Raw genomic sequence first — 22,006 nt, 5'->3', positions numbered from 1 at the left:
TGCTCCAGACTCTTCCCCAGTCCTGTTGCCCTTCCCTGGACATGCTCCAGCACCTCCATGTCTTGTCGTGAGGGGCTCAAAACCTCTGTGAAGTCCTGCTGCCTCATGACAGTGTGGCAAAGGAGCCTGTTCTGTGCCCAGGCCAAGGGCCAGCATGTTAATGACTGAGTTCAGCCCCTCACTGTGACACAAATGGATTTTCTCAAATCTTTGAGTGTATTCACTGTTCATAGGTAAGAGAATGTGTTTAGAAGGAACAGGCTTTGTAGCTGCTCTGCCACCTCCCCCTTGTCAGGGAGGATAAAGGGGTTTTCTCACGTTCTGGCCTTGGAGCTCTCTCCCAAAAGGTAGAGGAGTCTGTATGTGCCCATCCCAGGCCCTGGGGGGAAGATGAGGATCTGAGGGCGGTGGAGCCCTGACCCCTGCAGCCTCCTTATCCCATGGGCTGAGGTGTCCCACTGTGGCTGCTGCCAGGAGGGGAGGTCAGAGCTGCCCTGAGGGAAGTGTAGGGGTGTCCCATAGAAACACCCCTCATTTATTCATCCCGCTCCTCTGATGGAAGGCATTTCCTTCAGTACACCATAATTCCCTATGCCTGCTGGTCATGTGGGGTCTCAAGCCCTGGCAGGAAAAATGTTGTCAGCCCTCAGCAGAGCTGTGTCACTCCTGCCCTGAGCAATCCCCAATCCCATCCAACAACCCATTTTTAATACCTCCCACCTTTTAAATGTCTCAGTAGCAATAGCTGTGTTCACATGTTTAACTTTCCTATTTTGGAAAAAGGGTTAATCTCGGCGGCTACTTAAGTAGCTGTTAGTTTAGAAAAACAATTCCCTGACTGAGAAAAACATTTTGGTTATAACTAATTACTCTACTGCTGCCCACCTGGAGCTGCTATACTGAGAGTCTACGAACTGTATGTACTCAAACATCACAGTCACAGGTGAGTGGTGATACTGTGGAAATTCGAAATGGCCAAGAAACAAAATACCTGTGGGTTAGGAACTGTATAACGTGCTTGCACCAAATTATTAACTGGGAATTCACGCAATTAATTTTTCTTTTTATTCTTCAGCAATGTGACACATTTACGGGAAAGTTTGCCATATTGTCATTTTAATGTTTACGTTACTTACATTTCCAAGAGTATAACACCAAAAAGTGGGTAATATACAAAACTTCTTCCAACCCAGAAGAGTCTAAGTTTATTTCTTTGCTTAAACTCTGAACCTAGAGCACCTCCTCCCCCTCCTTCTTCACTGACCTTGGTGTCTGCACAGCTGTTTTCCTCACATATTCCCATTCCTCTCTCCAGCTGCAGGTTGTTGCACATTTTTCCCCCTCTTAACTCTGTTATTCCAGAGGCTCTCCCACTGTCACTGATGGGCTCGGCCTTGCCCAGCAGCAGGTCCAAGTTGGAGCCACCTGGCGTTGGCTCCTTTGGAAATACTGGAAGCTTCCAGGAGCTTCTTCACGTATTATCTAAAATTAACAATATTTACTCCCTCATTTTTGTGATGCATATTTATAATTAAGTTTTCAGACAACAGCATTTGTGTAAGAGCAGCAGGACTTTTTTGTATGTCTAATACAAAGCTGTTCATCAGACTTAAATTCTATACACTGTATGTTTATCATGGAATACGTAGAATGTGACATTTGATGTTTGATATACAGAACCTAACCTCTACTAGATTTTGTGCAACTTCTATGAGTATGTTATTTCAAATTTAACAATTGCATATGTAGATGCTTATAAGAAAAAAATTGCTTATTAATGTTTAAAGAATTTGCACTTTGTTACAAAACAAGTTTCTCACTGGTTTTGAAAAACAGTCTAATAAGTTACTAATTTTTAAAAGTAGTATTTTGTTAACGAGTGCTGCAGCCTTTTTATCAGGCCTCTGTTGGATTGTCCAACAAATCAATACAGTGCAAAGAACAAAAGCAAGTAGTTTACATCTCACAGGTGTTGCAAAATGATGCACTTTGGTTAAGAAAGCATGTTTGCAAAAGCCCTATGACTGTACCTTTTAGTAATGTTATATATCAAAACAACAGTCATGTAAACATTACATTAAAATAATGAAGTTTATCATATTAATAGTTTGAAAAATGTATATCCTCTGAAATTTTCAGTGGGCCTGGTGTTCAGTATTAAATGACAGTATGTAAATATATATTCTAATGTATATTGCTGGACAGATAAAGCATAGAGGACTTAAACCAGAAATGTCTTGGTTCTAATTTGCAAAGGGTGAAATGAGGTAAGTGCAGAGGAGTGGTGTGAAAACAAAGGTACCAGTAGGAATGCAGCACACTTGGTCAGTTAATTCAGAAAGTGTGTTAAAGATGTCACTGTCTCTTTTTTTAATACAAATTAATGGTAAATGCAAAAAGAACAAGGAACTAGGAAATCAAAGAAATAGCTGGTACTTTTTTAAAATATAAATATATTAGCTTCTATTTTTAATACTAGAAAAGAAAAAATAGGAGTTTGCCTTCAGTCAGAACTGATTTTACTGCGGGTGTCCACATATCTGTGTTTGTATCAGGCCAGTGGGCAGTATCTTCACCTGTAACACTGGTATAATTTCAGCACCTCACAGAATTTAGGAGAATGTTACCACAGAACAGTTGCACAGGCCAAAGCCTGTGCAAATCAAACAGCTCTGCATCATCAACTCCTCTGTGCTGCACACGCTTGGGTGGCTGCAGGAGAACAGGCTGTGGGTTGTTTGCAGTGCTCCTGAACAGGAGCTGTTGCCTGTGGGAAGCAACTCTCACCACACCTTGTGATGAAAGCTCTGGGCTTCACTGTGAAATTTGGCTCTTTCACCTGAAGCTGAAATCATTGTAGATATTATGGGACACGTGTCTGAATTTAGAAAGCTTCTGTGCAAGACACCATTTCAGCACAGATACATGAATATATATATATACATATGAATATACATGAAACCATTAAGACTGTACTGTCCTCTGAAACAGCCCAGTAGGTTTATGTTCCATATTCTACAGCAACAGATTTTCGACATATTTGCACTGACAAATGAGATTAATATCCTTTGTCTAGAGAGAAAAGAAGTCTTTAACCTACACTTAATAAAACAACATAATTTAAAATTAACGTATTTCATCAAATTCACAAAAATAAGGTAGTTTTTTTCAGTTTGGAAGACTGAAGGAACAGTGAATAATACAGGAAGACTAGTCAGAACAATACTGGAGAAAGGGTTATGACAGGAAATTAAAACCTAAGATCACCTAACTCCTTTAGAAGGATTAAGAGGGCTTATGCATTCATAGAAAAACTAATGATTCTGCATAAATTTAAGAAACCCAGAAAAATCCTCCCACCCCTCCCTGTCTTTAATTTACTTACGGGAATTTTCCTATCCCATGCTTTGTTTTACATGAGGAAAAAAAACCCAAACAACTTAGTGTAAAGGTGTATGATTTTCAGACACCTTTCTAAGTGTTTTGGGGAAATTAAACATATGCAATTATTAAAAATAAAATCTCTTGCTCACTGAGTTATGTACAAACATCAACAAAAATAGCGTAAAATAGGAAATGTGTTATAGATGCAATATTAATGAACGATAGTAGACATTTTAAATATTTGTGTATATATATAATCACGTTTTGCAGATTTTGGCATATTTTTGGAGAAATTTTAAATGTTCCACTAAAATATCTTATTGTTCATTCTATGATAACACATTTTTTTTAAAGTTTCCCAGCGTGTTTCCTCAGGAATGTGAACATCCATCTGCTTTTTCAGTCACAGAGAGAAAAGAAAAGCACATTTGTGTTCCTTGGTGCTTTCTGTTTCCCCCTTGAAAACCCAGAAGGGAAGTTCTCTGTTTGTTTTCTGAAGCAAACGTGGTGGACGATCTGTCACAGGATACTTGCTAGGATAGGAAGCCAACTTAACAGCAAAAAAAAAAAAAAAAGTTTCATGAATACATTTGTCTACTTTGGTAGGTGAATCTGTGAAAGTTAAGGTTGCAGAGGTACAGCTGTTTCTCTGCTGCAGTCAACGGCAAAACCACTTCCCCTCAGAGGAAGAACTTTGAACTGCTGCTGCTTAAATCAGTATTCAGAGCTAATTCGTTAAATATACTTTTTGCATGGGGCTGAACAAAGACTGATGATAACCACACTGGTTCTGATCAGGAGCTGCCACTCCTTGTTTTTAGAAATGTGTCTTTACTCAGGTGTTTTTTTAAAGTCAAATTCAAGTCCCTGTGCCTTTTCAGAAAGGTACCCCACGTTAAATAGTAGCTACACCAATTTTGGTCACAAAATTAATAAAACGTCACGAATACTACACTGAATGAGTACAATTATGCTTCTGATCCAGAGGAGGGCAATCTAGCTCTAAAAAACCCCAAAACCAACATTACAAAACCCCCAAAGCAAGCCAAACTTTAAAACCCCCACCAAAACAACAAACCAGAAGAGTGCACTGCTCTCCCGAGGCTGGCACACCAACACTGATTAATGCAGCAAACCATCTCCAGTTTTCCATAGTTTAGAGGAAGACAGGATTGTTACAAGCCACTCTTTTTCCAGGAGGAGAAAATAAGTCAGTATCAGGAATTAAATTTGCCACACTCCATACCACAAAGAAACTTTAGTGCTTATTCCTGCACCGCTGAGATGTAACTGAATTAACTGGTACCAAAAAAACCCAACAGTGTTTTCCCAGGTGTTTTTCTGAGCAGTAACACTCATGACTGCTCGTCACCAGATTAGATTGTGCTTTGTATTTAATTGGTATTTTCTGTCACATCTTTAATTTTAATAAAAATCTCAGTTATTTTAAGGTTAATGAAGTAAAAAGGGAAAATGTAACTGAAGGTGAATAACAATGTATGTTATGTGCATGAAAACATTACAAATTGCTAATTCTCCATAGAATATTTTATTAGCTTGAAATATACTGAATATCTTGCTGCTAAAACTGAATTTAAATTCAAGTAGGTTTTAATTTATTTTATTTTTACTGTTCAGCTCTTCAGTATTCACCCTACTGGTCATGCTGAGGAAAAAGAAAAAAAAAGAGTCTTTAATAAATGTTTAAAGGTTCGGATTTAGAGAAAAAAACCTGCTTGTCTAAAAATATAAAGTGTGATACTTGAACTAGTAAATCTATCCAAGTATTTGCAATTACTTGTTTGACATTCACGAGTGCTGAAAATCAGAATGCCTTCACAATGCCTCGGGATCCGAGAATGATCCGTTCCTCACCGTGCCTGGTCTTGCCCCAAGAGATGAGATAAGTCAAACAGGTTCTCAAACTTCAATTTTATTAAGACAAAGACCATTATACTCCCAGCAGCAAGGAGAGAAAACTGCTCACTGGCAGCTGTGGATCTCAGTTACCTGACTAAGGAAAAGACACCCAATCCGGGTCACTCTGAAATTGCTGCAGTAGGAACGGATGTCACCAAACATTTGTACTCAGTCCAGCCTGATACAACTGCATTCCCAGAAACACAAGGAACACAGACTTCCCTTACTGTGACTCAGTATTCAGGTTTTAACAAATAAGAATTCCAGTACTTAGAGGTATCACTTTAATGTTCCTGAGGGAAAAGTCCCTCAGTTGTGTATCGCTGGACATCTTGAACTTTTGTTGCTGTAAGAACAGAGGAGTCATAAGGAGACTGTAAATGAGAAGTGCACTGTTAGGTGCTTGCTGTTAAATGCTCTGGGAGAGATAAAATTTTATTAGACTTACTCATAATGTGCTGTGTGTTTTATTTTTTCATATCCCAGATAAGCCTGTGATAATAGTTTATTAACTTCTGCTAAGATAACTAAATTTTTCTTCAGTTTTCAGATACTGGATTTTGTGTCTTAGGTAGCTCACTATTTTCAGGATGTTAAAAACACGATGATCAATCCTTGCTTGAACATCTTGAGCTCCCCACAAGTTAAAAAATGCATTGTTTAAATAAAAATACTCAGTACTGAGGGTTACTCACAACTTTGTATATTTTATTAACCAAAATACCATGTGAAGAGAAATAAATTACAAAAATTGAAATGCAGTGACTGTGGTAATCTGTTTAATAAATTAACTAAGACAAAATATTAAATATTTGTAAGAAATCAATGCAAAAAATCAAAATATTTTACTTTAAATCGTAATGTAAAAAGATAGATCTTATTCCATTCTATATTCATCCTTCTGAGATAATCAGTATTTTGTGTTTGTTATTAATATGAGCCATTAGCTCAAGCCCCTGTTGAATTACAGTTCAGCTGGAAAGTTCTGAAAGGTCAAACAAATTTCAACCAGAAGTAATTCTATAACAAAAGAACAGAATTTAAACGAATTTCATTATTTTACTTAAATTAAAAATCACAATACCTCTATCACACAGTAAGTCAGGTGTCTGCCTTAGTCAGACATGAACAAAGCACGGAAAGCAACAAAGACCTTTTTGTAACAGCAAATGCATTAAACAAACCCAGTGATCACAAGCCCATTACTCTGTTTACAGGGAAACAAACCTGTTATACTGAATTTGGATTACGCTGAGTTAGTGCACAGACTATGAAAAACTGTACCAAGCAGTGACTTGCTGTGAGGGCAACCGTCATGTTTGAGTCTCCAAAAGGTAGGAAGAATCACAACATAAAAAGAAAGGGCTCAGTTCTGCAAAGTGAGTATTTTTGCATCATGTTGATACCATTGAAAGGAAAAAAGTGCTTAGTGATTTGCAGCATTGCACTGGAGTCAAGTCAAACAACTCCCATAAAATACTACTTTAATGTATTATATTATTTTAACGAGGCCCGAGCCTCAAATCGCTCAAAGATAAATTAATTCCCGGTTCCCAGCGCCATTGTAACCTCTGAACAAACCTAAGAGGACAAAGTCACCAATGAATGCTATGTTTCTGTCTGAAGATGTTTTATCCAGCAATGTAAGTAATGTGAATGCCATTAATATTTTCCTTTTTCTCTGCTTGTTTGCCTGTGTGTGTGACAAGGCTTCATGTGATGGTTTTTTAAGTGTGTGCAGGTTTACAAACTCCCTCACACAGAAAGCACACCAGCAAATTATGGCAGTAACTCGGGGGGGGGGTGGTGTGCTGGCACTGAAAAGTGCTTTAAATACAAATGTCATCTACCTCAGAAAAGGTCATGAGAGTTGTCCTTTTCAGTCAGTTACCTTGACAGGAGTAAAACCTCCACTCCCACAGAGATTACTCAGCATATTTCCAAATGTTTCAGTCAGCTGCTCTATAAATGGGTAGATGTTTAAAATGGACCTAAGGACATCATGGTGTTCTGAGAAGCTCTGGGTGAAGAGGAAACAGCACCTTTGTACTGCCCCTTTCCCTTCCCTAACCACCCTGAAGGAAGCAGATGCCATTGGCTCCGTTCTCCTCACTCCTGTTCCATGTACAGACCACACAACTCACTGAAACAATCCCTGGGGAATTTTCTTTTGGATGGTGAGGAAAGGAGACATTTAAAGACTTCTTAATTAAATTAAGCCAGCGTCATTCCTAGTGAAGGAATACAGGGCAGATTTTCTTTCTGAGGAAGAAAAGACTGAAAAGACCGAATATCTATTCCCCAAGGAGAGTTGTGACATAGGATAATAAAATGCTGGATACATCTAAAAAAGTATTTGCCCTGAGTTCAGACAAAAAAAAATTTTGGAGTACTACGGCTGAACTTTTTTTACATTTACAAAGACACTTGGAAAGAAAATTCTTGAGAACAAAAATGACTTCTCTAATGAGCAGCATGGGTTTTCCAGGTGCCAGGGTGTCTGAACTATTCCCAACCAAAGGCCAATCGGTATCTTACCAAAAAGAGGGACTCCCCAAAAGACACGCCCCATCAGCAGCAGCACGGAAGGCACTGCTCCCACCTTCCCCCAGCACTGGTATGGAGCAGTGCTCCCTCTCTCTGGGAAGCTGACGTTTGGACAGAGACGCTGCCCACGCTGCTCGGATTTGCCGTCTCTTTATACGCACACCATTCTCCTCCTCGGCACCAGGGAAAGGTCGGCGCTGATGAGTTACACTTTGCTGCCCTCTGCCCCTCCCTGCAGCCAGTTACTCACTGAAATTCGATTCTCTGGGCTTCCTGTGTCAGCCCCAGCAGTCGGAATCTCTCCGCTGGAGGGGTGGCAAAGTAGACTCTTTGCTCCTCTGAATACCTTTCCTTCACCTCAATGACGTCCCTGTAGCGCCCGTCCTGCCAGTGAAAATTGAACTGCTCCAGCAACTCAATCCTTTTCTCCTCTGTGCTCACACAGTCAACAGGGGCAGGCTGCTCCAGGAACAGCACCTGAATGTCTGGGAACAGGAGGAGACCCCGGATAGCAAACCAACCGCCATACTTGGGATGGATACACACGCCATAGATCTTCTGGAAGAAAAAAAAAAGAAATACCTAGGGTGTCTCACTTTGTCTCTAGTAAAGGTTAAACTTCAAAGCATCGAGCTTCAATGCAACTTCTCACACTGGCAGCCCTCTGCTGGAGTGCTGTACAGAGCAGAAAGCTCAGCTCTTTCCTGAACGTATGGCTCAAAGCATCACTTTTCACTCCCATTTTCCTGTGCCCACACACCCCACCCTGTAACGGGGGGAGAGGTTCATTTCTGAAAATCCAACACAGAGGTTAACCAGAGTGTATTTTTTCCCCACTTATAATGCTCCAAGCAACAGGTTTGCCTTTGCACTGCAATTTATTCTTCTGCGTAGGTTTAACACATCAAGATATTTCTCTCCATGTACGCATTTCCCCACCACCCTGAAGGACCTTGGAAGCTTCCAATTCCCATCTGAAATACTTCATGCACCTTTATGTGATCTGGACTTTGTAATTTCCTGCAAGGAGAACTAGTAACTAGTGAGTAAACAACAGTTGCACAATTCAGTGATTGCGGTTTAGTGGTTCTTCCTAGGCTGTGTTTTTGCCTCACCTTTTTCCCCCATGGATCATGCTTCACATCCTTCCTTTGGTAGTAATACGCAGCTCCAGCAACGTGGGCAGCTGTCTGTGCCAAGAACTTGGGCTTTCGGCTGGGCAGGATCTCGTAATCAAACATGACATCCACCCTCTGGTCGGGGAATTTCTGGGAAAATTGGAAAACATCAGCCCGGGCTGTGAAGGTCCCTGCACAGCTGCAGGCTGTGATGGCAGAGACAGAATACGCAGGTCACCAGGCTGCTGATGCTCTTATTACCTTCATGAATCACACTTCACCCTTCCAAAGAGCACAAGCAGGGGCCTGCAAGGCTCTGTCTGCTGCTGAACCCACTTGGTTTTCTGCCATAAAAGTAAAAGGAATCTGTATTCCAGCTTCTTACCTCCTTCACACGTGATAAATGATAGGAAATACACTGATCCACGGGATCCCTGATTATTTTTGATCGTTCTTTCTTCACAAAAGGTTTAAGGGCCTTGTCAAACATTGAAGGTGTGCTGAGGATCACGAAGGCCAGTGTGTCGTCTGGGTAGGGGAGATGAAAGGCTGGCTGGACAACAGCATTGTACCATCCAACCTTTGGGCAAAGAAACACAAATTTCCATTAGAACAGGGACACCACTCTAGTGGAACATGCAGGAATGTAAAAAAGTGGAGGGAAGTGTAGCCCCCCTTCATTTGCAACCCAGATAAGGCAGCCAGCCCAGGGCCTTCCTTTCAAACCCAGCTGATTTGCACCCCAGGATTCAGAGTCTCTGGAAGCTGTGCTGTGAGCTGTGTGTGAGATAAGAATCAGGCACTGCATTCAGCTCCAGTCTGCCCTTTATCCAGCTCTGCTCAGAAACCTAGAGGGAAGTATGAGCAATCAGGTCTTGCCAATGCAAATCAGATGGTTTGGTTTAGATAAAGCTTTTACAGTTTGTTTTTTTCTTATCATGGGCCAGAAAGAAACTGGTACTTCTGTTTTGCTCACATGATAAGCTGCATGTTTTATTTCTTCAGCAGGAAACACTTGTGTGGAAATGAAGGATGTGAAGCTCCCGGCAGCGCTAGACCCCCCCAAACCCCTCAGCTCCACCCTGTGGAGTGACACAGCCACATTTTGATATTTGTTTCCAGGGCTGGATGTGTTATAACACAGTCTAGAAATGAGGGATCAAGCATGACCAGGACAGGGCTCAGACCTGCAACTGCCAGGTGGAATGGCCAAAACCCCATGCACCCCACTACTGATGCCCTGCACAGTAACATCAGTCTTTTTACAGGTTATGGCAACTCCCATTCTCCCAGGGGGCCATAAAGGTCAGGTCTAACATTCAGAGAGATGCCCAGTAAAGTAACATTAAGACTGAAAATGCAATGCACTGGTTACTCTAAATATGAGTGAAATAAATCTGAAAGTGACTTTACAGGTGACAGTGGCAGCCAGACCTGCCCATCTGGAAACACAGAGTGAAAACTAAGTTTACTATAAAGATGCATCCTTCTGGCAAACCAAAGTTTAATTAGTTTTGTGCCTCTTGTCTAAGATGCTGAATTGAGATGTCGTAAGAAATTAGAGAGACGTGAATCTAAGGTTTGCTGGTTTCCCAGTGTCAATCAGTGCACCAGGGCTGGCTCTGTCACAATGAAATCCAGAGCAAGCTGCAGGGCTAAAAGGTTTCCCTCTGGCAGCTACAGTCTTTTTATCTGGGTTCCACCCCTAATTCTGCTACTGTGCTTTGGGAAAGCAGCATTAAATTCTCCAAATTCTGGAGACGCCACCTCTCTCAACACCTCACTCCCTTTTACTTCTTAAGTGAACAATACAGCAGGCAACGCAAACACTTCAGGTGCCAAATACAACAACACTCCCCGAGGGAAGGGCTACATTTATTGTGGATCGATTCTTACTGGATATTGCAGATTAATCTGTATCTAATATTGCAGATTGATTTATTGCAGATCGATTTATTGTAGATCGATTTATTGCAGATTGATTTATTGCAGACTGCCCCTAGGACAAGCAAAGGAGGAGCAGTTGGACACAGGGGGCAGTGGCAGTGGGGAGAGGCCCTTTCCATGGACAGCAGTGTCCGCAGCCCATTTACGAGCGGATGAGGTGCTCAGCCCTTCAGTGTACAGGCGCTTCTACGCTCAGATTAAAATTTAAACCTGCCCGTAGGACTGCCCTGATGCCTCATTGCGCAACCCTCCGGTGCCCGCCGGTCAGGGACCCGCCGCAGGGCCCTGCGCACCGCGCGGGGCCGGGGCACGGCAGTCACCGCGCCCTGCGGCACCGGGCGGCCTGACCGCGCCTCCCGCGCCGGCAGCAGCGGCTCCCGGGGCACCCGCAGCGCCGGGTCGGCCGAGGAGCGCCCCGACCTCCCCGAGGTCACCGCCCCCCGTGACCCCTCCCCGGCCGGCCCCGCGCTCCCTCAGGCCCCGGGAGCAGTGATGACACCGAAAGTGACGTCACGGTGCCGCCGCGGTGACGTCATTACCTTGAACGCGTGCGGCTCGAGGCCGAGCGGGCCGAGCGCGCCCCGGAGCCGCTCCGCCACGCGCCGCTCCATGCCGCGCGGGGCACCACGGGAGCGGTAGTTCCGCCGGGACGGGAACCCCCCCGCAACGCGCGCCCCCCCCGCCGCGTCTCCAGGGAGACGGCGCGTCGCGCAAGGCACGCTGGGAGTTGTAGTGCGCGGCGCCCTCTCCCCCAGCATTGGCCTGCCCGGCAGGGACTCCATGTCCCAGCATGCTCTGCCATCCCAGACAGCGCGGGCTGAGGGCGGTTCCCTCTGCTCAGGGCACGTTTTCCGCGCCCGGGGTTGTGCATAGTTTTGTGTCCCCACACACTGTTGGGGAGTCCCGCCTGTCCCTGTGCGTGGGTGCTGCTCACTAAAACAGTTAGCGAGGCGGCTGTGCTCGCAATCCTTTCTCCTTCCCCATCTGAAAGCCCGTGTTCCTTGCAGCTTCCCTGTTCCTACCAATGCATTTGCCACATTGAGACCAAGGCTCGGGTTTGGATCTCCTTACCCTAATCGGTATAGCAGCTTAACATAATCTTTTACAGTTCTTGTGCAACGTTCTCCATCCAGCCTGAAGTCTTGAGTTTATTAAAGTGCCAGGACGCCAAATCTGCAAGTTCTTGGGGAAAGAATCCCTTCAGAAATGCGAATTTCTTGCTTTGTGGAGTCCCCTTATATCTTCTAGAACCCCAAGACCTTTTCCTTATTGTATCCATGCCCCTTGCGGTGAGAGGGCAGAAAGATCTCCTCCGTCCAGCTCCCTACTTTTTCTCTGTTGTTCTGAGATTTTCCTGTAAGGTTTAATGTTGTGCTGGATCAGAGGTCTGGATCTGGAAAACGCTTGGAAGGGGTTGTCCTCTCTTTCTCGGGTGCTAGATCTGCTGAGCGCCATAAAGCACAGCCTTCCAAAGAACAATCTTAGAATTTACACAAGCTCAGGATGGAAGCGTGGAGCACCCAGCAGAGGCTTGGCCACGTCAGGTAGAGGGGACACACCTTCAGGGAATTCGGGGGATGCCCAGCCCTGTGTGCGTGTTACATGAGAGCAGGGACAAGGCAGCTGCCTGGGAGCTGCAGGAGTGTGTCACAGGAGGGTGCTGCTGGCTGGTGGCTGCTCAGAGCTCTGCAGGACAGCTCCTGTGGCAGATTGCTTTCACAGGCGGTGGACTGGCAAGCTCAGAGACGCTGGGGACTGATCTCTCATCTTGCCGTTCTCTTTTGCCAGCTGTCTCCTTGGTACCTGCCTGTGGATAGAGTAGTGGATTTGTCTTGTGGAGCACGGGTAGTATGGCTGTGGCTTTACTGATGCAGAAGGTAGGAGATTTGCCAGCTTTGTGAGGTGAGGTCTTCTGTTTAAATCCTGAACTGGCAAAGCTTGAAGCAGGTATGACTTAAAAGTCTGCCCTCTCCTGGAGATGACCTCTGGCAAAGTGCAGGAAAGGTGTTTAGTCCTTCTGAGGCAGCTCGTGAAGGGGGTGAGCAGAAGTATGTGACCCTTTCCTTACCCAGGGAAAGGGTCACAGCACCAAACCTGACAAGGTTCGTTTGGACAATGCTTTCAGACACATGGGGGATTTTGGGGTTGTCCTGTGCAAAGCCAGGAGTTGGACTCGATGATCCCTGTGGGTCCCTTCCAGCTCAGAATATTCTATGATTCTAAGTGGCAGCCTCTGTTACTGAGACATTTGTATCCTGAGGGTTAGCATCTGCAGCTTGTTCCATGTTGGCGCTGACAATGGGTACCTGCTGTTCCCTTCCCAGCTGTCCTTGGCGCTGAGCTGGCAGGGTCTGGAGTTAGCTCATGGCTTCCCTGAGCCATCTCATCTGCCTTGTTTCATCAGGAGTATTACTGTCTTCTACCCAAGCCCTCTGTCAGGGCTCCACATGCTCTCCCTCATTGCTAGTTGGACAGTACTTGCATTTTGCTGTGATGACTGGACATAATAATCAGTGCCTCCAAAAAGAGGTGCTCTTTGAATTGCCTTATAGAGCTTACTCTATAGAATAAGGACTTACTCTAATTCTTTCATCCCTGTTTTTCCTTTTTCACTGTGCTTGGCTGGTGGGAACTAGCTTTGTTTGTGCCTCAACCCCCCCCCAGCTCGACCCTTGCTCTCTCCCCACTCCTACCCAAGGGTTCTGGCCTGTTGCCTGGAGAGAAATGAGTGACAGCTCAGCTTCCTCACCGAGGATCCTTAGATGTTTTTGACTCTGTTTAATTGTATCCTCTGTCCAACCCCAGCTGCCCTCGGACAGCTGCCAGATGTCAGAACTATCACAGGTCTAGCAGAGGATTCATGTCACTGTTGCCAGCATTTGCTTCCACAAACAGCTTTGTGCTACAGGGAAACAGCATCCAGGGAATATGTATCTCTTCCCTGGGGGAAGGCAGCGATGTCTCGGTGAGGTGTCTGTGTCCCAGGTATGGTTTTGTGGTTTGGGGTTTTTTATTATTAGGAAAAACACAACACTCTCATTGGTCTCCCTCAGGCTAATGATGATGGGCTACAGCGTGATTGGGTGTCATCATGAAGCATTTATACAAAAAGAATCATTAGTTCTCAGTGTTCTCCACAACATTAAATAAATATCACCAAAACACAACGTTGTACTGGTTATAACAGAAGAGATTTTCCTTCTGTTTTCCATCCACAACTCTTGCAACCTTTTTCTGTCCCTGTTAAAGAACTTTTGCTCCGCATTATGTTGGAACCTGAGAGAGACTCCCACAAGTTGTTTGAAGACTCATGGCAATTTGTTAACTGAAATGGAGTTAAAGAACATCATAATTCCTTGTCTGTTTTTCTGATCTTTCTAGCCCTTGACCATGTCTGTTTTTATCAGTGGAGAAGCACTGATGAACACTGAGTCTAGAGGTCAATGTAGCTCTATTATTAGGTTTTCTTTGATAAAAAATATTGTATCAAATTGGTGAGCTGTTTTCAATAATGGAACTTCATTGCAGTTCTCCTGTAATTAAATATCAATTCCCTACTTCTTTCTCTAAAAGCCTAATGCCTCCCCTTATTATGTCACTCTCCCACCTGTTGTTAAGCTCAGATATGTTGTCTGTTCTGTCAACATCAGCTTAAAATGTTCCAAGCCCTCTGCTTTATCCTGCCCTGGCCTCACAGCACATTGCCTCCTGAATTTCTGCCACTGCAGTTGTTGGCTGTACTGTAAATCCGATCAGGGAGCCGAGGTGGTTCTAACAAGTGCGGCATTGTTTGGGGTTTTTGTCAGGTTTTTTTTCCCCTGAAGGGGTGTGTTTCACAGTGCTGCTGCAGGAAAAAAATTGTGCTGGCACAACTGAGAGAACAATGTGAACAGGGCTAGGTGGGGAGGCAGAGATTCTGCTGCCAGACGGTTCATCTCTGAAAACACAACTGAATTGCTCAGAAGAGCTGCTTCTAGGTATGATTTTGTTGGAAGCCCCATCAAAGTAGTTCCCACCCCATCCCCACCCCCAGTAACTGTTCCAGTAGGCATTGCTAAGCTTAAGGGACTGTCAGTGTTATCCTTCTAGCAGATCTACAGTCTCTGACCTGAAGAATCAAGTGAAAAGTCTGTTCTGCAAGAAAGTGCCATCCATGGCACCTGCAAAGAAAGACAGAGATCATAGGAACAATTTCCCAGTTACTCCAATTTTATTAACACTCTGGGACATGGTATTCCAGCCTCTCTTTGGTTTAGAGATCTCATGGTCAGGTCAGGTGTCCTGTTGTGCCTTTACAACACGAGCTGACCCCTGTATGGGAAGGGTTTTGCATTGTGGCTGTGGCTTTGAGTAGAAATGAGGTGGCTGATTCTTTGTGTTTTAAACCTCCATGATGTGGAGCTGGTTGGAGCTGTTGGTGTCAAAGACGGGTGAAATCCAGTGCCTGAACATCTTTGCCAATGTGTTTTCTTGCCTGTCATGGACCTGTTTTCTGCTGCCTTGTGCCACTGCCTGTACCCATGCAAGAATAAGAAAATGCTATTAAATTGGAATAGCAGCAGTTTCTTCACGAGATAACAGGTGTCACAAAAGGCAGACAGTGGAGGTTTAGGCTCAGCAAGTCCATCCTTGAACTTTTGGCCTAATCCACTGTTTGCCTAATTTCTTTTAGAAAGAAGCAAGAACTTGCTGAGAGAGGCAGAGTGGTTTTCTCCATCTTTGGGTGAGGTTTCCACCTCAGAGGCTTCACCTCCGATGAGCTTTCCAGGGCCACAGAGATCAAGGTGCCTGAAGGTAAGTGTGGCTGAATCCTGCACCCTCAGGATCTAAAGAACCTGTCAGGGTTTTCCACAGCAATGTGGGTGACAGAGCTTTACTCTTCAGGGCATTCCAGAGGTCATGCTGATGAGAGGCACTTGCTGTGCCCAATTTTACTGCACCTAAAGGCAGGAAGGCAGTCCAGTCTGGAGCAGTGGCCTAGCACTTGGGCCAGGGTTAAAACTTAGCTCTGAGAGCAGCATTGCTATGTCAGGACAGAGGTAACATGTGTGTGCCTGTCTGCTCTTTCATCCTCCCTCCCCGTGCAGTGTCAGGGTAATGAAAAGCTGCATGTGAGGGCCAATTATGATACTTATCACTTCCTCTGACAGTGCCAAGATACCATTTTTTAATGTGGCTCTGTTTTTGTTTTGGTGCTGACACACAGCCAGTGAGAAGGTGAAAATTGCTTACTTAAAGAAGGTTCCTTTCTCAGCCTCTTTATCCTTTTGGATTTATGCCTTGCTTTTGGGATATAAAACAACTTTCTGTTTGCATTAACACTTAGCATTAAAAGAAATCAGGAACAAAGGGCTAATGTTCCTTTAAAAGAAAAAAATTCATGCCCTACTTGAGTAAGATGCTTAAGATTCTTATGAATGGAGGCTGTAAGGCATGTTAAACTGCCCTGTGTTCTGTTTTTCCAATTTACTAATCCTGCTGATTCAGGCTTTACTAGCAAACCTGCTACAATTAACTGCTTTATAGACGCAGTCCTAACATGTCAGGTTGCTGTTTGGGCAATGTCTAATGAGCCTGCAATTCCCATCAAGGGGTTAAGTTTTTTCTCTAGCATTTATTCTGAGGCACATCAGTAGAGCCTTACTGATCAAATGCTCAAGCAACCCCCCTCATTTAATAATAAGCAGCTAGTTACCTGTTGCTATAGTATTACCTGCAGTTATTAGGAGTAAATATTTATGTCCTAGTAGCATCAGAAACCCTGGCCAATATTACAGTAGAGGCACCCAGTAGCTGTGCTGGCAGCTTGCTGCCATACTTGGAACCATGATTCACTTACACGGGCACCTGTTTTTATTTGAACTTAATGTAGCTTGTGTGGATGCTTGTTGGTATTTCTGTTTCAGTAGGAGATAAATGAGGATGTTTTTTAATAGAGTTTGACACAGATTGCAGACCACACTGAACCAGCAGTGCTGGAGGGGCTAGACAGAGGCTGCTGTTTGTTCTTAGGTTTGACATATGGGGTAAGAAGTCTGGGGAAGGCTAATTCTTTGATCTTTTGGTGTAGAATGCACAGATATCTCCAATGCTGTGTTTTGAGCTGGAGGAGAGCAGTGCTGGAGAAGTGACTAGAAATAGCTGGAGTGGATGATCTCAGCAGTGACCTGACAGCCTGCCTGAACTAGAGCTAGCTGCATGACCTTTAATATTAACTAAAAGATGCACTCTTTACTGTCAGGAACAACTAAAATATGGAAAGGATATTGTCTTCCCGAGGTGGGCAAACTCTTCTTCTTGACTTGTTTGTTGTTCGGATTTCCCAGAACTGGAAGCTGTGAGGTGTGGGGCTGACCCAAGGGAGGCAGCTCAAGGAAGGGACACAGCCATTTTGATGAATCATTCACAGACCTGCCCTGTCCCACACTCTACCTGAGTCCTGAACTTTTGGCTGCCCTCTTGCTTAGACCTACACCTTATACCCCCACAGCACCATGCTGTGTGTTCTGTTCTTCCACCCCAGGCGACAGGGGGACACTGCTGATGCAGGGCCTGATTTGTGATGTGTCAATCAGCTTTTGCAATCTCTCTGGCTTGCACAGGGAGAGATGCTGCGGTGCCTGGCTGCAATGGGAGTCAGAGAATTCCTGGCTGTGGTCCTTTGTTTCAGCCCTCTCACGTCTTCTGAGCTCTCACTCGGTGGACCTGAGCAAAGTGAGAGAATTTAGTATGTTGTCTCAACTAATGCCTTCAAATGGTTTGCTTGTTTTTTGTTTGTTTGTTTGTTTGTTTTTCCCCAGATATACTGTAAGTTTTGGGTTGTGGTGGATATTGTTTAAACTGTTAGCTAGCTAAAGCTCTGGGATTTGTAGCTGGGCTTAGATTGTGCCTTTTAGGGAAACTATGTACAGCAAGAACAGAACAGATATAGACTCACCATAGATTTACCCTGTCTGACAAGACCCAATATGGAGCAGCTGACTTGACAAGTGCTGGTAAATTGCTTCCTCTTGTGTGGCACAAAACAGGCTGAGAAATTTTGTTATTTGGACAGAAAGTTCCATGAGGACCATAAAGGGGAGGCTGCTGGTTTGTTTTATGAGAATAGAGTGCCACGGTGACAAAAAAAAGGGCCTTGTGAAATTTCCTAATGTGGTTTGAATTTTTTTATTCCATTTGGCTCTGAGATAACCTAATTTTAGAACTGCTGTCTGGTGAAGGAGAAGGGAAGAGATCAATGAATGACACTGACTTCAGAAAGCCTTAAGACTGTGGGGAAAGAGGACAACAGACTATTTGATGCTGGAGGCTTTGTAGTTTAGCAGGTGGGATAGTGCAGGAGATGGCTCTGAGGCATTCCCTTTGCTCCCTGCTTCTCAGTCAATACAAAGGACTTTGGGATGTGGCACAGAGTCAGGGATGCTGTGAGGAGAGTCCAGCAGAGCTCAGTTAGGACTGGTTTTAAAAGCAGGCAGAGTCTGGTGACACTGAGAGTAGCAGCAGGACTGATCAAGCAGAGGCTTGAGCACAGATCAAGACAGGACACAGTGGCAGAGGCTGCTCCTGTGAACTCCATCTCATTCAGTTGCATGGACTGTGGCTTTTGCTTCGAAGATCAGCCTGAGATCAGTTATAGTTTTCCCTCTCCAGTGAACAGCTGCTTCCCAGAGTTCAACTCTGCTTCTTAGAGCGGATCTGAATGTGTGAGCAGCCCTTGGCAGATCACGGGCAGGGTGTAAAAGCTGCTCGAGTGGCTTAGAGCCCACTGAAAGTGGGCTGCAAAGTGACTTGGAGCATCCATGAAATAGACTGAGCAGGATGTGAGTGACCAATTCCCTGTCACTCAGTGTGGGCCACCAGATTAGACTCTGTAAAATAAAGGGAGCTCTTTTCCCAGTGCTGCTCTAAGGCCTTTGAGAAAACAGGTTCCCTTTCTGCTAGACAGCCACAAATAGTATTGTACACAGTTCCTTCCACCAAAAACATAGCCTTCCACCTACAAATACTGAGATCCTTTTTAAAAAGTAGGCAGAATTTCTCATCCTGCCCCCAAGATTATCAGAAGGGAAACTGAAACAACGATCATGTCAGTGTCTTGATTTGCTGGTGTTGTCAGAAGGCATAGCCAGGATTAGCACAAAGGAAACCTGTGCTAATTTTGCAGTTGTCCCCAGCAAAACCCTTCTCAGTCAGAATCAAATGAGTGTCTAAATCTGGCTGAAAGGCATGTTTCAGAACTCATGAACCTTGTCTTGTTCCAAGCAGAACCTGCAATTTAGCATCAAAACTTTCAGGAGTTCGGACATAACAGCAAATTTTAAAGAAAACACTGAACAGGGCTGACAGCTCATCCCTCTTCCTACAGCTCCAAGATAGACCAGCGTGAAAGGAAACACTCTAATGCTTGTGAGAGTCATCCTGTGGCAACTGATGTGTACTTCTGAAGGAGACAGAGGATTAAAATAGGGGAGGGGAGAAGTTACCCTGCGGGAGATTGTCAACAGATGTTCCATTGTAGTTCAAAGAGCACTAGCAAAAGGCTTCTGCTGCAGGGATGTATTAATTCTGGGCAGTTCATCACAGGGAGACCTGTTTTATGACTGGGAGGATACCAGAAGGTATCTTACTTAGTTACCATAAGGGAACCTACTTAGTTCTTTATTTGAACTGTGGGTGGGGAGTCCGGTCTACCTGTAAACAGAGAGAGGGCTGAACAGTAGGAACAAACACGTACTTATTTTCTTCCAGCTGTGACCACTGTCAGTCTGATCAAGATCAAGCTGGTTTTGTGGTTCAGGGGGTAATTTGGATGATGGGTCATTCAACAGAAAAAATATTGCAGAGGAACTGAGGCTAACCATTGTTAAACGGCTGGGGCACGTGAGGCAGACCTGTGTTGAGTATGTCTTTCAAGTATATTTATTAGACAGGAAGTGGGAACAAGCACAAGGAAAACTGTGCAGGCTGCCAAGCAGATGAACAAATTGATCCCTTTGTCTTTAAAATGCACAAATCTATCAAGTTTGATACTGTCCAACACCCTATCTATGCTTCTTTCCTGAAATAGTTAAAAGATTTCTTAGAAAAGTTTACTGCTGTTGCAGAATCAGCTATGGTGGGGGATCTAATTCACAAGCTCTGTATCACCAGGCACAATTAGAAAGTCCTATTCTGAGTAGGTCTAAGTGCTTTATCTTCTGAGACTGTTTTGAAGTTGTGCTTCGGGTGAAGGTTCATTTTTCTCAGATCTGTGAGGAAAAAACGTCCCCTGTAGCATTAAAGTGAGGAAGAGTATTCATTGAAGTGTGGTTGGATGGGGAAGTTTGAAGTCCTTTGTTATGCTTCAGTTCTGGGGGGTTGAACAACCCAAACCACAAACAATTTTGGGAGCTTAATACTGAAGGAGACTCTTATATTTGCAGTCATGGTCTTCCAGCTTTGCTTATCACTTAGGTATGTATCAGGAGGACTGCAGATTTGGCTGTTTTATGGACAGGAAGTGCAAGACTTTTTTGCCTCGTGGGGGATGGAAGGGAATATTGGAAAGAAGATTCCTGTTTCACTTCTGCTACGAAGTGAAGCAGAGGTAGCAAGTAGATGGGAACATCCCTGGCAGAGGCTCAGGAGGTTCACATAGAAAAACTCTCCCCTTCCCCCATGACAAATCCACATTTATACCGCTTTGAATGTAGTAGTAGAAACTTAAGTATAAATAATGTGGATTTGTGCAGCCTCCTGTTTCCTTCCTAGGTGTCTGGGAAATGACAGTAGGCATGTCTGTTCTCCCCTGGGATGAGAAGAGCACCAGCTACTAAAAGCTTCTCAGGTTCTGCATCATTTCGTAGCCTTCATTACTGAAAACTTACTGCTCTTCCTTCCTGGCTTGCTCCTGCACTCCTGCTCCCTGGATCAGTGGAATGCCTTTTTCATTCTGATTTAAGCGGTAACAAGCACAGGGGACTGTTATCCGTGGGAAATCCTTATGGGACTGTGGGTCTTGTGAGACCCACACACTGCCTTGTCCACTCCAGTGCTCCTCGAGGCAGTTGCTCTGGCTCTGAACAGTGTCTTTAGCCTTGTTTACAGACTTGCAGGGTGACATGATAGAAATACACAGCGTCTAAACCTAAAATACAGGCACTGAGCCATGAAGGACAACTGAGTGGGCAGAGAACTGGCACGTAGCACAGGTAGCCCCGCCCTTGGCACAGTAGCTCTAGCACTGTCACTTTTCAGCTGCTCAAATCCCTTTCCCATCAAAACATGAGTCTGGAGAGAGGAGGAGGGGAGGGCAGAGGTGGCAGGTGGGTCTCAAACTCTGCTTTTCTTTTTCCTGGGTCTCTTTCTCTTCTATTTAGCTTTAAACCTAAGTGATTTGATTGATTCTTGGTCCCTTGCTAATTAATACTATTAATTAGCCTTAATTGCCTTAACCCAGGAGGCATTAAAACTAAACCTCATCAAAAGCGAGAGCTGTGTTCAAGGGGAAATGCAGAAACTGGCAACAGTTGATTTCTGGTTCTGTCAGTTTGCTTTGCTGCACTGGAAAGATGAAGCCCACACAAGCGGCCCGTGGTCCATCTCCAAACCTGGCCACCTCAGAGATTGAATCACCTGCCTGGGAGGTCAGAGCTTGGATGGGCAAAGGCAGAAAGCTTCATTTCCAAGGGTGGCTGCCTGCACAAGCCTGTCCTGCTGCTGCCTCTCCAGCTAACACAGACCTGCACTGTGCAACCTCTCCAACAAGGCAGCTCGGCAGTTTGTTCTGCAGAGAAAGAATCAGCTCTGAGGGGGGTTGGTGGTAAAAAGGCAGAACACTAGAAACTCCAAGGTAAAGCACCAGAATAATGCTGACTTTAGACCTTAGAAGATTGGCTTAGTTGTGGCATGTTTGTTCTTTTACTTATTCTGTTTTGTGTGGTTTTATGTTGAGTCATGTCTGAAATCTCTGCAGGGTTTAAAGTTCACCCCCATGTCTTCAGATTACTCAGCAAGCAGTTTGCTAGGGCTATGAAATCTTTGCTCTCTCCTTGCTCTAGATCTCCCAGGGATTTGCTTTTCTAGATTTGTTGTGGGAACTCTTTAAAAAA

At 44.4% G+C, this 22,006-nt stretch overlaps 2 protein-coding genes across 2 annotated transcripts in view; one reads left to right on the top strand and one right to left on the bottom strand.

Annotated features, from left to right (window-relative positions):
* Positions 1-5,991: 5,991 nt before the first annotated feature.
* Positions 5,992-11,542, bottom strand: MMACHC (metabolism of cobalamin associated C). The gene is made up of 4 exons (XM_032696844.1): positions 11,456-11,542; positions 9,355-9,549; positions 8,967-9,119; positions 5,992-8,409 (listed from the first exon to the last, which is right to left on the bottom strand). Exons 1-4 carry the CDS (start codon positions 11,525-11,527, stop codon positions 8,098-8,100), a joined length of 732 nt encoding a protein of 243 aa, XP_032552735.1. The 5' UTR covers positions 11,528-11,542; the 3' UTR covers positions 5,992-8,097.
* A 206-nt stretch (positions 11,543-11,748) lies between these two features.
* Positions 11,749-22,006, top strand: part of TESK2 (testis associated actin remodelling kinase 2) — a 112,146-nt gene continuing 101,888 nt past the window's right edge. Inside the window, exons 1-2 of the mRNA XM_032696069.1 lie at positions 11,749-11,995; positions 15,589-15,710. The gene's annotated coding sequence lies outside the window, so the exon portion shown is untranslated. The remainder of the gene's footprint in view (positions 11,996-15,588; positions 15,711-22,006) is intronic.

This window comes from Chiroxiphia lanceolata, chromosome 9 (assembly GCF_009829145.1).
Source record: "Chiroxiphia lanceolata isolate bChiLan1 chromosome 9, bChiLan1.pri, whole genome shotgun sequence".
In the NCBI taxonomy this organism is placed as follows: domain Eukaryota; kingdom Metazoa; phylum Chordata; class Aves; order Passeriformes; family Pipridae; genus Chiroxiphia; species Chiroxiphia lanceolata.
Note: the sequence above shows the minus strand (reverse complement) of the source record. Positions and strands in the feature narration are given on the sequence as shown.